Raw genomic sequence first — 15,465 nt, 5'->3', positions numbered from 1 at the left:
ATGGAAAGGGGAGTTGTCTGGCAACGTTCCCTTTGTTCTGGGGTCAGACTTTGTATTCCGTGACGACCTGTGCTACTTTAAATGAGACAGAGATTCTCATTTCATTCTATTTATTTTTTGATTCAGGGTCTGACTTTGTTGCCCAGGTGCGATCACAGCTCACTGTAGCCTTGACCTCCTGGGTTCAAGTGATCCTCCTGCCTCAGCTTCCCTGGTAGCTGGGACTACAGGTTACAGGTGTGCACCACCACACCTAGCTAAATTTTTTTTTTTTGTGGCGGGGGGAACCAAGTTTAACTCTGTCACCCGGGCTGGAGTGCAGTGGCTTGATCTCGGCTCACTGCAACCTCTGCCTCCTGGGTTCAAGTGGTTCTCCCGCTTCAGCCTCCCGACAAGCTGGCATTACAGGCACTCACCACTACGCCTGGCTAATTTTGTATTTTTAGCAGAGATGAGGTTTCTCCACATTGACCAGGCTGATCTCAAACTCCAGACCGCAGGTGACCTGTCTGCCTCACCTTCCCAGAGTGCTGGGGTCACAGGTGTGATCCACTGCACCTGGCCATGGCTAATTTTTTTTTTTTTTTTAAATTGTGTAGTGATGGGGTTTCCCTGTGTTGCCCAGGCTGGTCTCAAACTCCTGGGCTCAAGCAATCCTACCTAAAGTGCTGGGATTACAGGTGTAAGCCACTGCACCTGGCCGAAATTCTCATTTTACTTAGGTCGACAGTCATTAATCTCTGTGCTTGTGAAAGAAGGGGGAAATGCCTTCCGGCTTCATAGAACTCTGACGTGTCTATCTTCCAGAGCGCAGCTGTCGATGTGACATTGCCAGGCCTGCAAGCTCATAAGGAAGGAGCAGGTCAGGACTCCAGGTGTCTTTGCAGGCAGTTGATTACAGGCGCCGTCTTAAAGGCCAGCTTTGTGAGGCAGAATAGTGTCTGTGTGTCTGGGGCCAGGGGAGAAAGAAAGAGGAAGCATTTTGGTCGGCTCCTGCTGTGAGCTCTCTCCCCAGCTTCTGGCAGCGCCGGAATTCCACCAGGTGGCCTGGAGGGAGGGAAGCAGTCTGCGCCCAGCAGGACCCCAGGAAGGGAGAGAAGGGTGGCCCGGCGGGAGCCCCATCTCAGGGGCATGTGCTCTGTCTCCACAGGACGCATGGTGCTCGCACAGTGCCGAGTGCTGATGGCCAGTGTGGGGGCTGCGTGCCACTCGGACCACGGGGACCAGTAAGTGCTCTTCACAAACCCAGTTCAGGGTACAGCGGTGCTCTGGGCACTGGCTGTGGTGGGCAGGCGTCAGGATATGGCCACTGGGCTGCGCTCTGGCTGGTGAAGGCCAGCCCTACCTGGACCCTAGCAGGGCAGAGGGAGGGCTTCCTAGGAGAAGGGGGCTTCTCTTGCTCCGTTCTGAAGGCAGGGCCAGCAGGGCCTGGAGGGGCAGCAGGACCTGGAGGGGCAGCAGGACCTGGAGGGGCAGTGTGGCAGGGGCTGGGGGGGACTAGGGTGGGCTGGAGAGGACCAGAGCAGGGATGGCCCGACTGTCAGTGCTCACCGGAACCTCCAGGAAGTGGGAGTCCTGAGGGCCATCATGTGAGACTCAGGTGTCAGATCAGCCATCTGCAAGATACAGCAGAGATTCTGGGATACTGGGGCCCAGCTGAGTGGGTGGCCTGGGCCAGGCAGAGGCCATGGGGTGCCCAAGCAGCGGCCTGCTGGCAGCAGGGGAGAAGCAGTTCTGGGTCTGGCCTGCTAAAAATGTGAGGCCCCTGTGGGAGGTTGAAGTGGACGCGGGAGGAACGCTCAGGGATCCAGGGAGAGAGCAGAACTGTGGCCAGCAGCACGTGGTCATCAGGGTCAGGGTGGCAGGACTGTGCAGGAGCGCCTGGAGTGAGAAAGCAGAGGGCCCAGCTCTGGGGAAAAAGGGGCAAGATGGGGCCCTGGGGGGTGTCAGTGCCCTGCGGCAGGAGGGGCAGTGCAGGGTGGGGGAGGCAGGGTGTGATGAGGGCAGGCCCCTCAACAGAGCCCACACCTGGAACCCCGGACAGCCCTGCTTCAGGACACTTCAACGCGGTTATCTGTTCCGTGGCTAGATACTGGTTGGGTCCCTAGTGTCTGCAAAGCCCCGTGCCAGATGCCATGAAGTTACCAAGTGGCTCAGGCGGGCCCCGCGGGTGAGGCACTGTCTGTGGCAGCATGAGTGTTCTCCAAGAACTCACACCCCTCAAGGACAGGAGCACTCCTGGGCCCCGGTGCTCAGCGCAGGAGGGGTAGCGTCGCCTGGGGGTGCCAAGTGCGAGAGAACTCCACAGGGAGGACGGGGTAGGGGGTGACTTTGAGCCGGACCTTGATGCAGGTAGCCTTAGGGGTGTGCTTGGTCTGGGTAGTTCAGCAGGAGGGGGGTGTCTGGCGGGGAGGCGGGCATCTGGGTGGGCACAGCCCACTGGGGAGTGGCCCAGAGCAGCAGGAGCTGTGCCTCTTCCCTGTGCCCTCAGCAGCAGCGCAGTTTCTGCCATCCCCAGGCCATCCCCAGTGCTGCTGAACTCTGGCGTCCCCTTCGATGTGGCCAGGAACGCGCTCCGGCTCAGCGTGGGCCGAAGCACCACCAGGGCCGAGGTGGACCTCGTCGTGCAGGACCTGAAGCAGGCAGTGGCGCAGCTGGAGGACCAGGCCTAGCACTGGGTGCCCTCCCTGCCTGCTCCTAGGGAGCCCATCGCAGGGCACAGGCTCCCTCCTATGGGCTGTGCCAGGATGACTGTCTCATGCCCCCTTCTGCATTCGGTCCTGGAGCGCCTGCAGGGGAGTGTGCACCCCCCGGCTTCCTTCCCTGGACCCCTGCAGAGCTCACAGGGCCCAGGACACCAGTGCCCACATGGGACCACCCACAGCATAGGACCGCCCACAGCATAGGACCGCCCACTGCAGAACTCACACAGGCCCGTCCTTCAGTGGTGATGTGGAAACACCAGCTTCATCCACCCTCTCCTCTGGGAACGGGGCAAGCCTGTCGTGAGTGCCGTTTCCTGGAACGTCGTGTTTTTATCTAGAAGGTAGAATCCAAGTATTTATAACTCATTGTCAGCCAAATGCTATCATGAAAATAGGAAACCTGATTGTTTTGCTTTGATCGTGGCTTCTCACGTGCGCCTTTCCAGAGCAGTCACTTCTCAGGCACTTTCCAGAGGCTGCCTCCACCAGCCCTGCTCCTCTGGCCTCGGCCACAGTGGACCCAGCTGTAGGGTCAAGTCCTACAGGGTCACGGGGTGTCCCCTGTTGCTGTGCTGAGGCGCAGGATCTGAGAAATAAAGAGACAGGACACAGAAGGACAAAGCGCAGCTGGGCTTGGGGGTGGGGCACGCCACCTGTAAGCGGAGACAGGCGAGGCCCCGAACATCCAGAAGCATCTATTTATTGGGTATAGTTTGGGGGCAGGGTAGTGAATGAGGTGATCTGAAGGATAGTGATAGGGTCAAAACAATCACACGAGCTGTAGCAAGGGGCCCAGCCCTGTCAGGTCACCGAGGAGGCGGCCGGTGCGCATAATCTCTTATCTATGGGCAGGCTACTTCTAAGGATGTCTGTGGGAGGATGCTTTGAGCCAGCACGGTAACAACAGAGCTGACAAAGTTCACAGCCACCAAGGCACAGTTATACCGGAGGGGTTTTAAGCCCTTGGACGCTGGCAGGATTGCCTGCCAGGGGCCAGCTTTCCACAAGAACTGGACGCAAGGTACTGGAACTCCTTTTCAGGAGGAGTGACTCTTGCTTCAAGCCTGCCATACAGCACCCGCTGTATGGCAGACGTATCGTATCTTTACGATAGTGAACGCTGCCGCCTAGGCCAGCCTGCCATGTAGCGCATGCCGTTTCAGTCAGGGGCACTATCTTCTGGGCCATAAATTATTGTCCTGGTATAATTGTTTTTCCTTTAAATCATGCTCACCACCGTGTCTGCTCTAGAGATTCCTCCGACTATAAAATATAATTACATATATAAAAAAGGAAATGACTGAGTAGTAAGATATTCTTCAGGCACTAATTGTTCTGACTAGAAACTAATAGGATTATATAAAGGAAGTCGCTGAGTAGTAACACTATAAACTAAGACATTGTTCAGGCACTAATTGTACCAGGGATCTGCTGAGCTCTTCCTCGGTGCCCAGATGGGGGGGTCGCCGACACCCAGCCTCGGCCAGGCCTGCTCCGCTCAGCGCCCACCACGCCTCCTGCATCCCCAGCCTGACTCTTGCGCCCACCGGCACTCCAGGCTGCGCGCTTCCCCAGCCGCAGTCCCCAGGCCTTCTTGTCTGGTCCCTTGTGGTCGTGGACTCAGGGTTCAGCTCCAGCCGCGCTGAGCTGGTGCTCGTACAGCCCCCAGGTCATTCCTGAGGCGGAGAATCGGGTCATCCCTGACTCAGCTTTTACCTCAATTTTATTTGCAAAGGATTCCTTTCTCAAATGCTCTGTGGCATTTGGACACACATCCCAAGCTGGCATTTGCATAGGAGTCACTTTCAGTGAAATAACATTTTTAATGTGTGGTTTCATGGTTCAAGAAACTACATGATGGTTTTGAGGAAACACATGCCAGAAACTAAATGAACAAATAAAGGATTTCAGTGCTCTGCTCGGACCGCCTGCCGTTTCTCCAGTGGGCGCTGCGCTTGGGGTATGAAGGTCCTGACTGAGCCTGTGGTGGTGGGAGGGGCTGCAGCAGCTCCCGGGTCACTGTGGTGTGACAATGACGCCTTAGCCCAGAAACCCTGCTTGAGGTAACGTCTCCGGGAGCCTCTATAAATGTACAGATGTAATGGGTCCCCCGTCTGCAGCTTCCCACTGCTATCAGGAAGAGGCTGTGGTGGTCCTAATGTCCCCAAACCAAAGCTACAGATTGTCTAGAACAATCTGGAAAGGGGTTAAATGCACCTGGGCCCCTTGGGCTGCAGCCCAGAGGCTGGGTCAGTGTGGTTGGATAGGGGGCTGAGGCAGGGGCTGAGACTGCCCACGTCAGGGTTCTGAGCCCATCGAAGACCCTGTGGAGCCACCATGTCCCCAGAGGTTTATGGGAGCCTCCAGGGCGGAGGGCCGGGATCCAGAGGTGGGGTGCTCACCTCTGGGTGTCAACCCGGCCAAACATAGGCCTACTGGGCACCCTTCAGACACGCTGGTGGCGGCTGGGGGTCTGCGCTTCTATGAGGATTGGGGGAACTGGCTCCCAGGCCACTCAGGACTCCTGTGAGAAGCTTGGTGGCACGTGTCCTCAGCCCTCGCTCCACAGATGAAGAGGTGGGTTCCAGCCATCTGGACAGGTCCGGGTGGCCCTGATGCCGTCCTGCTTTCTCTGCTGGCCATGCCCAGCCCTGGCCTGTCCCGGTCCAGGCCTTCCCCTGTGCCCTGCACTCCATCCTCCCAGCTCCAGGCACCTGGCGCTCTCACACTGTGGGAGTGGCTTGGGCAGGTCCCCAAGGCCTGTCCCCCCCACCCTGCCCCGCCGCCTCCCATCTGCCCTGTGGCGACTATCAGGTAACCAGAGCCGGCAAGCTTCATCCGCGTCTGAAACAGGAAGCCCCGGCCTGTGCGTGAGTCACCGCCGAGAGCCCAAGCCAGAGGATGGAGGAGCAGCAGGCACTTGTGGCCGCCAAGGACGGGGATGTGGCGGCACTGGAGCGGCTGCTGGAGGCTGGCGCCCTGGGCCCGGGCATCACTGATGCTCTGGGGGCTGGCCTGGTTCACCACGCCACCCGGGCTGGCCACCTGGACTGCGTCAAGTTTCTGGTGCAGCGGGCCCAGCTGCCTGGCAACCAGCGGGCCCACAACGGCGCCACCCCAGCGCATGATGCCGCCGCCACAGGCAGCCTGGCTGAGCTGTGCTGGCTGGTCCGAGAGGGAGGCTGTGGTCTGCAGGTGAGCGGGGACGGGGCAGCCTGGCCTCCACAAACCTGGCTGGCATGGAACCAGGGAGGCATGCGGCAAGGAGGCTCAGAGCACTGGCCCCTGGCCTCCGTAGCCCTGGCCTTTTGTTTCTCTTGGGGACTCAGTCCCCGTTCCATGCTTCCGAAGCGCAAGGCCTTGAGTGCCAAGGCCACCACCTCAAAATGTTCTTATCACCTCCTCTGCCATGAGTGCTTCGTTGCCAGTGGGGCGTCTTGCCGAGGTCAGGACACCTGTCTCTCCTCAGGCCTGGCCCACGGGGCTGCTCCCCAAAGGGTCTAGAGAAGAATCCTTAGAGCAGCACTGTGGGACTTCGGGCTTTCGAGCTGGGAGTCCGGCCCCGGGGGATGGGAGCGGGGGCCCGCTGGTGGTGGCCATCTTGTCCAGAGCCTTTCTCCTGGGGCCCCCTCCCCTCTCCTGCCTGCCCAGTGCCCTTCGGGCAGGCGAGGGCCTCAAAGCTGTCACTCAACCCTGTGGAGCTCTCAGGAGGACGGTGAGCAAGCCTGACCGGCCTTAGGACGCTGCCCCTAGGTTAGAGTTGGGGTGGGGGCAGCGGGACCTGCTGAGACAAGGGAGTGGAAGGTCCCCCCACCTAGCTCTCCAGAGCACCTTTAGTTGCAGGACAGGCCCTACCAGCTGGCTCGTGAATCGGGTTCTCATTCCCAGGGTCCTGGCCAAGCCTCCTGTTCTGGTCAGCCCTTCCGCCAAGTTCAAGGACAGCAGGCGGGAGCTGTGCTTCTCTGCCGATCCATTCTGACCACAGGACCCTCGAAGGCCCAGGTCTGCCGGACCTGTGACACCTGTGATGGGATGCTGCCTGTCCCTGAGGCTCTGTGGCCAGCGGGAGGGTACAGGGACAGGGGACCATTCCAGAGGCAGGTGTCCTGGGAAGCCTTTCTGACCATAAGCAGAGTGGGCGGGGGCTGCGGGCACCTAGCTGAGTGGGAAAGGGCCTTCTTCACACTGGGGACAGGATGGCCGGAGGTGACCGCCCAAGACCTGCCCGAGTCCTGGCCCTCCTCTCAGTCCCAGCAGGGAGGGCCTCCCTCCGTGTTGTAGGCAGAGACGAGAGGGAAGGAGGAAGGAGCTGGAAGGCCCTTCGCTGGGTTGCGGACAGTGTGAGCCCTCGCCGGGGCCCACCTTGGGCAGCAGCTCTGCCACCTGGGCTGCCCGGCAGGGAAGGGTCAGGGTCTGCCCCCTAGTTCCTGACCTGCCTGGGCCTTGGTAGGACCAAGATGCCTCGGGTGTCTCCCCGCTGCACCTGGCCGCCCGCTTTGGACACCCAGTGCTGGTGGAGTGGCTGCTCCACGAGGGCCACTCGGCCACACTGGAGACCCGGGAGGGGGCCCTGCCCCTGCACCACGCTGCCGTTAGCGGGGACCTGACCTGCCTGAAGCTCCTGACGGCCGCGCATGGCAGGTGAGGAGCCTGGAGCCCTGCCTGGGGGGTAGCCTGGGGCCAGCTGGCCAAGGGGAGGCTTCACTGAGTGGGGCCGAGAGGACAGGCTGGTGGCCTTTGCGGTGAGTCCTGCAGGCAGGCACACTGTCACAGTGGGGGCGAGCTGGCAGGAGCCGAGGGCAGTGAGGCCTCTACCCACAGGCTGGGCCGTGCCATGTGCCCGAGGGGACACGGGACAGCGCTTCAGCTTAGAGAATGGCTGGGGGTGGTGAGAACACGGAAGATGTGGCTGTGATGCCCGGGGCAGCTCCAGTCCCGCCTGGGGGCATCTCGGGACCTGAAACAGCTGGGGACGTGGGCAGCAACCTGGGAGGGCACCCTCCCAATGCCTGACAGGAGTGGGGACAGTCTAGTAGCCTTGGGGACATGGAGGCTGGAGTTGCCTCTGCACTGCTCTGTCCCTGTACTGGGACCCCTTGAGCCGGACGTGGGCATCATCGTCTTCAGGGCCCTTTGTCCCCTGCTGGAGTTGGTGGATGGGCGAGCAGCAAGGACCAGGGTCAGGACGGCCAGTGAGGTAGAGGGCTTCCCTCCCACCTGGACGCCCTCCAGTCCTCACGTGCACAGAAGAGGTCACTGTTGTCACAGGAACAGGCCCTCTGCCTCCTGCTGTCTTGGCTGCGTGTCCCCCAGGGACCCACCTACCTCTGACCACAGCTCTTCTCCTTTCAAGGGAGCATCTCATTTCGGCCCCACTCCCCGACACCCCTTTAGTTGCAGGACAGGCCCTACCAGCTGGCTCGTGAATCGGGTTCTCATTCCCAGGTGTGCCCGTCCTGGGCCACTTGGCAAAGGCCTTTGAGATTCGCTTCTGTGCCTTTTCCCCGGAGTGTCCACACCACCCCCAGGCTTGGCTGGCCACAGTGTCTCTCAGACCCACACGGCTTTTAGAGACGTCCCCACCATTGAAAACCGGGAGACGGGCCGGGCGCAGTGGCTCATGGCTGTAATCCGAGCATTTTGGGAGGCTGGGCAGGAGAACTGCTTGAGCCCAGGGGTTCAAGACCAGCCTGGACAACATAGTGAGACCCCCAGCTCTACAAGACATTTATTTAAAATTAGCCTGGCATGGTGGTGAGTGCCTGTAGTCCCAGCTACTCAGGAGGCTGAGGCGAGAGGATCACTTGAGTCTGGGAGGCGGAGGTTACAGTGAGCTGAGATTGTGCCAATGCGCTCCAGCCTGGGTGACAGAGCAAGACCCTGCCTTAAAAAAAGAAAACCGGGAGACTTCATGTTAATATGTAAGCACACACACACCACACGCACACCACACACGCACACATCACACACACCACACCACATCACACACCACACACACATCACACACACCACACACACATCACACACACCACACCACATCACACACATACACACCATATCACACACACACACCACACCACATCACACACACACACACCACACACACCACACACACATCACACACACCACACCACATCACACACCACACACACATCACACACACCACACCACATCACACACCACACACACATCACACACACCACACACACATCACACACACCACACCACATCACACACATACACACCATATCACACACACACACCACACCACATCACACACACACACACCACACACACCACACACACATCACACACACCACACCACATCACACACCACACACACATCACACACACCACACCACATCACACACCACACACACATCACACACACCACACACACATCACACACACCACACCACATCACACACATACACACCATATCACACACACACACCACACCACATCACACACACACACCACACACACACCACACACACATCACACACACCACACCACATCACACACACACCACACACACATCACACACACACCACACACACATCACACACACCACACCACATCACACACCACACACACCACACCACATCACACACACACACACACACACCATATCACACACACACCACACCACATCACACACACACCACACACACATCACACACACCACACCACATCACACACACACCACACACACATCACACACACCACATCACATCACACACACACATCACATCACACACACCACACCACATCACACACACACCATATCACACACACACACCACACCACATCACACACACACCACACACACATCACACACACACCATATCACACACACACACCACACCACATCACACACACACCACACACACATCACACACACACCACACACACATCACACACACCACACCACATCACACACACACCACACACACATCACACACACCACACCACATCACACACACACCACACACACATCACACACACCACATCACACACACACCACACCACATCACACACACACCGCATACACCACACACACACACTGCATACACCACACACACACATCACACACACCACACACATCATACTCCACACACACTACCGACACACCACACACACATCACACACCACACACCATGCACAACCCCCAGACACACCACACACACCACATCACACACACACATACACCACACAATCACATCACACACACCACACACATCACACCACACACACCACCGACACACCACACACACACTACACACACCCCACACGTACACCACACACACCACATCACACACACCACACACACACCACATCACACCAGACACATCATACACCACACACACCACCAACACACCACACACACATCACACACCACACACACCATGCACAACCCCCGGACACACCACACACACCACATCACACACACATACACCACACAACCACATCACACACACCGCACACATCACACCACACCACCGACACACCACACACACACCACACATCACACCACACACACCCCACATGCACACCACACACACCACATCACACACACCACACCACATCACACACACACCATACACACACCACATACACCACACACACACCACATACACCACACACACCACACACATCATACACCACACACACCAACACACCACACACACATCACCACACACCATGCACACCCCCCCGCACACACCACACACACATCACATCACACACACATATACCACACAACCACATCACACATCACACCCCACACACACCCCACACGCACACCACACACACCACACCACATCACACACACATCACACGCACACTACATACACCACACACACCACATACACCACACATGCACAAATCACACACACCACACACACCCCACACCCCACACGTACACCACACACACATCACACACACCACACATCACACACACACCACATACACCACACACATCATACACCACACAGTACCAACACACCACACACACACCACACACACCATGCACACCCCCGCACACACCACACACACATCACACGCACCACATCACACACACACCACACGCTACACAGACCTCATCACACACCACACACAACACACACTGCATCACATACACCACACACACTACACACATGGCACACCACGCACACACACCACATCACACATACATCACACCCATCACACCACACACCACACACCCATCACACACACACCACATCACACACACCACACGCTACACAGACCTCATCACACAACACACACAACACACACACTGCATCACATACACCACACACGCACTACACACAGCACACCACGCACACCACACACCATACACCACATACACACCACACACCACACATACACCACACATACATCACATACACATCACACACCACATACAACCCACACCACACACATCATGCACACCACACACACCACACGTTATTCACCCCCACACATGTCACACACACACCACACATACAACACACACACACATCACACACACATCACACACCCACACCACACATACATCACACACACCACATCACATATACACCACACACACCACACACACAATACACACACCACACAGCACACACACACCAAACACACCCACTACACACACCACACAGCACACACACCCCAAAGACACACACTGCACACACACCACACACATCACACACACAAATGGGATAGTCCTGTGCCCCCGGCCTAGTTGCCACTTGGCACTGAGCAGCAGCCAAGAAGTGGCTGCCCCTGGCCAGACCATGCCCTCTCCAGTGCCCCCTGACCCACTGGCTGCATCACAGCCTGCTCCCAACCACTGCGCTGGACACCTGCCTGTTCCAACCCGGACACAGTCAAGGATGCCTGGCAGAGTCTGGAGAAAGCACGGACCCTCCCCTGAGAAGGCCACCATGACATGCTGGCAGCCCTTTAGGGCACATCCCATGAGGAGTGGACGCCTGGGCTCTACAGGTGCAGGGGATGATCCCTGTGTGGTCCGAGTCCAGGGAACAGCCACCAGGGTCCCGTTTTTCCCTTGTGAGAAGCGGGGAGAGGCTGCTAGGGGACAAGCACCGGCAGGGACTTTGCGAGGGAAGCGGGGTTCAAACCCAGGTGCAGGCCCCTGGGCAAATCAGCTCCCAGCCTCAGTCTACCCTCTGCCAGCTGAGGCCTCTGGACTCTCCTCTGGGGTGGACCCCAAGTTGCTCAGATTCATCCATTGGAAATGGGGAACAGGTGTGGGGGTGCTCATGAGATCCCTCATGACTCCCCAGCCTCCCCTCCTGAGAGGAGAAGGGCTGGGAGGTGGAGGATCTGGGACAGGTGTCATGGTCAGCAGGCTTGGCGGGACAGCAGGCACGAGCCCGGAGAGTTGGCGCTCCCCAGTGACGCCGGCCCTGCCTCCACGCCGCTGCTGTGACCCCAGCCCAGTCAGTGCAGCCCTGAGCTCACTGCTGGTCACCATAGCCACCAGGCACCCGGCACTGCCTGCCACAGGGCACAGGAATCGGGGGTCAATCCTGAGCTTCCACCAGGACAGCTGAGAACCTGGAAGCCAAGACTGTGACCCCCCAGATCTAAGAAGATGCATGTTTCTGACCTGGACCCAGGATCCCCAGAAAAGGACAGAAGGATAGGGCAGTGGGGTTACCCAGCTGCCTGGGGGAGGAGACCCCCCAGCAGCAGCTGGAAAGAACATGGGGAACTCGGCTGTCACGGGCAGGGACACGGGTCGCGGTGACATCCACGCAGTGAGTGCTGGGCTCAGCCACGAGCAGGGACTGGCCCTCCAAACGCTCCCTTCCCTGCAGTGGCGTGAACAGGCGGACGCACAGTGGCGCCTCCCCTCTCTACCTGGCCTGCCAGGAGGGCCACCTGCACCTGGCGCAGTTCCTGGTGAAGGACTGTGGCGCTGACGTGCACCTTCGAGCTCTTGATGGCATGAGCGCCCTGCATGCTGCCGCTGCCCGCGGCCACTACTCTCTCGTCGTCTGGCTGGTAAGTAGGTGCCAGAGGTGGGACGGGGACGTCCAGGGAGTGTGGGCCTGCGGCAAGCAGAGCCTGGATCCTGGGGTGGGGGGGTGGCGTCAGAGGGAATGGGGACATACAGGGCTGTGCGGGCATCCGGAGAGCTGGCCCATGGCTCCCGAGACCCCGCACACCCAGCCAGGCTGGGCCTCAAAGTTTTGACCCCCTGTAGCGCACTCTGCCTCGGCTCCCCTGGGGCTCTCCTGGCCCCCATCACCCTGGAAGTCCTGGTGGGCCTCCCGGGCACGCTCACAGTTGGTGGTGGCCCAGGTGCTCAGTCTGCGCCCACACTGGCAGTGCCTCCCGCTGCTTGTTCAGGCCCTGCCACCCCAGATCCCTGGGCCAGTCCCCACCTTTCTCTGCTTCTGGTCTCTTTGGGGAAGGAAGACCTGAGACCCCAGAGCAGAGTGGCTGAGGTTGGGGAGGTGCCTTCAAGGATGGGCTGGGGACTTCCTGCCTCTACAGCAGAAAAGCAGAGTAGGTGGGGTGTGTGGTGCTCTGCCTGGCTGCCAGAGACCCGTGGAGCTTGAGAGCAGGAGAGGCCCGCCCTGAGGAGGGGACTTGGGGGCAGAGCTGAGGATGGGCAGGAGGTGGCTGGACAAGGGGCGGAGCCCAAAGCCACTTCCTGAGGAGGGCACAGCTCATTCAGAGGCCGGGAGAGCCTGGCCCTCGGGGCCTGGGGGTGGGCAGGAAAGGCAGGCAGCGGCGCTGGGGGGACTGGGGCTCTTTCCTGAGGGTCCTGGGGAGCCATGGAAGGCTCTGAGCCAGGAGCGGCAGGATCTGACTGGCGTATTGGAAGGTGACTGTGGTTGCTGAGTGAAGGTCATGGAGGCTCTCTGAGAAGGGAGAGCTGTCCCCGCCCAGACCGCCCACGCTCGCCTGGGGCTTCCTGTCTCCCCAGCTCCCACCCTCTCAGCTGCAGTTCGTTCTCCTGCGAACCAGGCTGGCCCTGCCCCTGGGCCTCTGCGTGTGCTATACTTGTGCCTGGCACACAGCTCCCCCAGTACCCCTGGGAACTTCCCTGCCCAGCTGGTTTCCCAGGGGAGCCGCCTGTCCAGATCACCCTCACTCCTGCCTTCCTCCCCCCAAGCACCAGCCCGGGACACACGGCATGTCTGACTCCTGGCCTTGGTAGTGGTTTCCACCTACCAGGGTCTAAGTGCCAGGAGCCCCGTGGGTGCAGGACTTCGCCACCTGCTGCCTTCCCCACACCTGCCATGCGGTCAGGCTCAGGTGATGTTTACTGAACCAATGAGCAAGTGAAGGAACAGAGGTCCCTGGCCCCTCAGGATGGCACCCGCTGCTTACCACGGCCTTGAGGCCCTTGGGATGGTCCCGCCTGCTCACCATGCCTCCGGACGCTTGGGCTGGCGCTGGCCTGCTCCCCGTGGCCCCAGGGTCCTCGGGATGGTACCTGCCTGCCCACTGTGGCCCAAAGCCACCTTAATTGGCCTCCAGTCTCCCTTAGTGGTGACTGCAGCCCCTCCCGGTGCCCCGCCTGTGAGTGCACCTCCCCAACCCCACAACGCCTTTCCAGCTCCTCCTGCCGGAGGGGCCTCTCCCGAAGGAAGCTCTCGGGCCCCGGGTCCCACCCGGGCTGTCTTCCCCTCCCGATCCAGCAGGTCTGACCCATTCACTCCAGATCTCAGCTTCCCAAACTACCCGTGGCTCCTGTGCCTGGGCTCCGGGCCCCTGGGGTGAGCGGGGGCTGCATACACAGGGTCAGCTCACCGCTGGGGGCCCAGGAGGCAGGCAGCAGGGTGTCCACGGAGCTCCTGGGACCGTGCAGAGGCAGGAGCGGCTCATCCTGGGGAGAAGCAGCCAGGCCTTGGGGTCTCAGGGCCAGAGGCTACTCCAGATGTGGAGGAACCCTGAGGCAGCCCTGGCTCTGGGTGTTTCCAGCTCCTAGTGCTTTCCCAACAGACCCTTCTGAGTGCTGATCAGTCAGAAGCGCCCTGGGCCGCGCTGGGAGGCACTCACAGACGTGGCAGCGCTGTGACCTCTCTGCTGTTCTCGCAGCCTCCCCGTGGGGAAAGCAGGCACATTCAAGGCAGGAAGGAGGCGGAGGCGGAGGGCCGGCACATCATGACCCTCTCCCAGGGAAGCAGGCTGTCCTAGAAGCCCCCATCCCACTGGCAGGCCCGGGCCCCGTGGCTGTCCCAGCTGCACAGGTGTCAGCGAGTCAGTGTGAGGGACTGTCACCTGGCTGGTGCTGTGGACCAGAGCACAGGGCCCTAGAGGGCAGATGAGGCCCCAGAGGTGGGCTGGCCTCAAGTCACTCCAGCGGTGGCCAGTGGCAGGCAGTTCGGGGTCCCAAACCTCACTGCCTGGCTCAAACCCAGGCCCTGGAGGGAGGTGCCAGACCTGCTGCTCCAGCAAAGAGGCTGAGTGCAAATGCCCAGCAAGGCAGTGCCACCCTCGGGCCAAAGGAAGTCCCTTCCTCCCTCCCCCGCTTCCTTCCTTCTTTCCTTCTCTCCCTCCTTCCGAGCAAACACTTGCTGACTGTGCTCTAGGCATTTCATTTACTGCGCTATTTGCTTTAAGATCGGGGACCATGGCGTCTCCAAATAAAGCCACTGCGCTCACTTCACCCCCACCTGGACCCCGGAGGTCCAGCTGCCCCAGGGTGATGGGGACGCACGTGCTGAGCCAGCCCTGTCCGAGGTTTCCTGAGGTTGTACCCTGTGCCCTGTGCCCT

At 59.6% G+C, this 15,465-nt stretch overlaps 2 protein-coding genes across 6 annotated transcripts in view; both read left to right on the top strand.

Annotated features, from left to right (window-relative positions):
• The window catches only part of SCLY (selenocysteine lyase), a 44,236-nt gene extending 39,615 nt beyond the window's left edge, over positions 1–4,621 (top strand). For 3 of the 5 annotated variants that reach the window (XM_010347249.3, XM_010347247.3, XM_010347246.3), the window contains 2 exons: positions 1,151–1,226; positions 2,492–4,621. In XM_010347249.3, the coding sequence (XP_010345551.3) occupies positions 1,151–1,226; positions 2,492–2,672 (257 nt within the window). In that variant the 3' untranslated portion in view covers positions 2,673–4,621. The remainder of the gene's footprint in view (positions 1–1,150; positions 1,227–2,491) is intronic. The other 2 variants (XM_010347250.3, XM_003936754.4) reach the window with 1 other exon arrangement.
• An 870-nt stretch (positions 4,622–5,491) lies between these two features.
• Positions 5,492–15,465, top strand: part of ESPNL (espin like) — a 32,366-nt gene continuing 22,392 nt past the window's right edge. Inside the window, exons 1-3 of the mRNA XM_039469758.2 lie at positions 5,492–5,900; positions 7,156–7,346; positions 12,551–12,737. Of these exons, the coding sequence (XP_039325692.2) occupies positions 5,607–5,900; positions 7,156–7,346; positions 12,551–12,737 (672 nt within the window). The 5' untranslated portion in view covers positions 5,492–5,606. The remainder of the gene's footprint in view (positions 5,901–7,155; positions 7,347–12,550; positions 12,738–15,465) is intronic.

Source organism: Saimiri boliviensis, chromosome 5 (genome assembly GCF_048565385.1).
Source record: "Saimiri boliviensis isolate mSaiBol1 chromosome 5, mSaiBol1.pri, whole genome shotgun sequence".
Lineage (NCBI taxonomy): Eukaryota > Metazoa > Chordata > Mammalia > Primates > Cebidae > Saimiri > Saimiri boliviensis.
The sequence above is the reverse complement of the archived record's forward strand: the minus strand, read 5'-3'. Positions and strand labels throughout refer to the sequence as shown.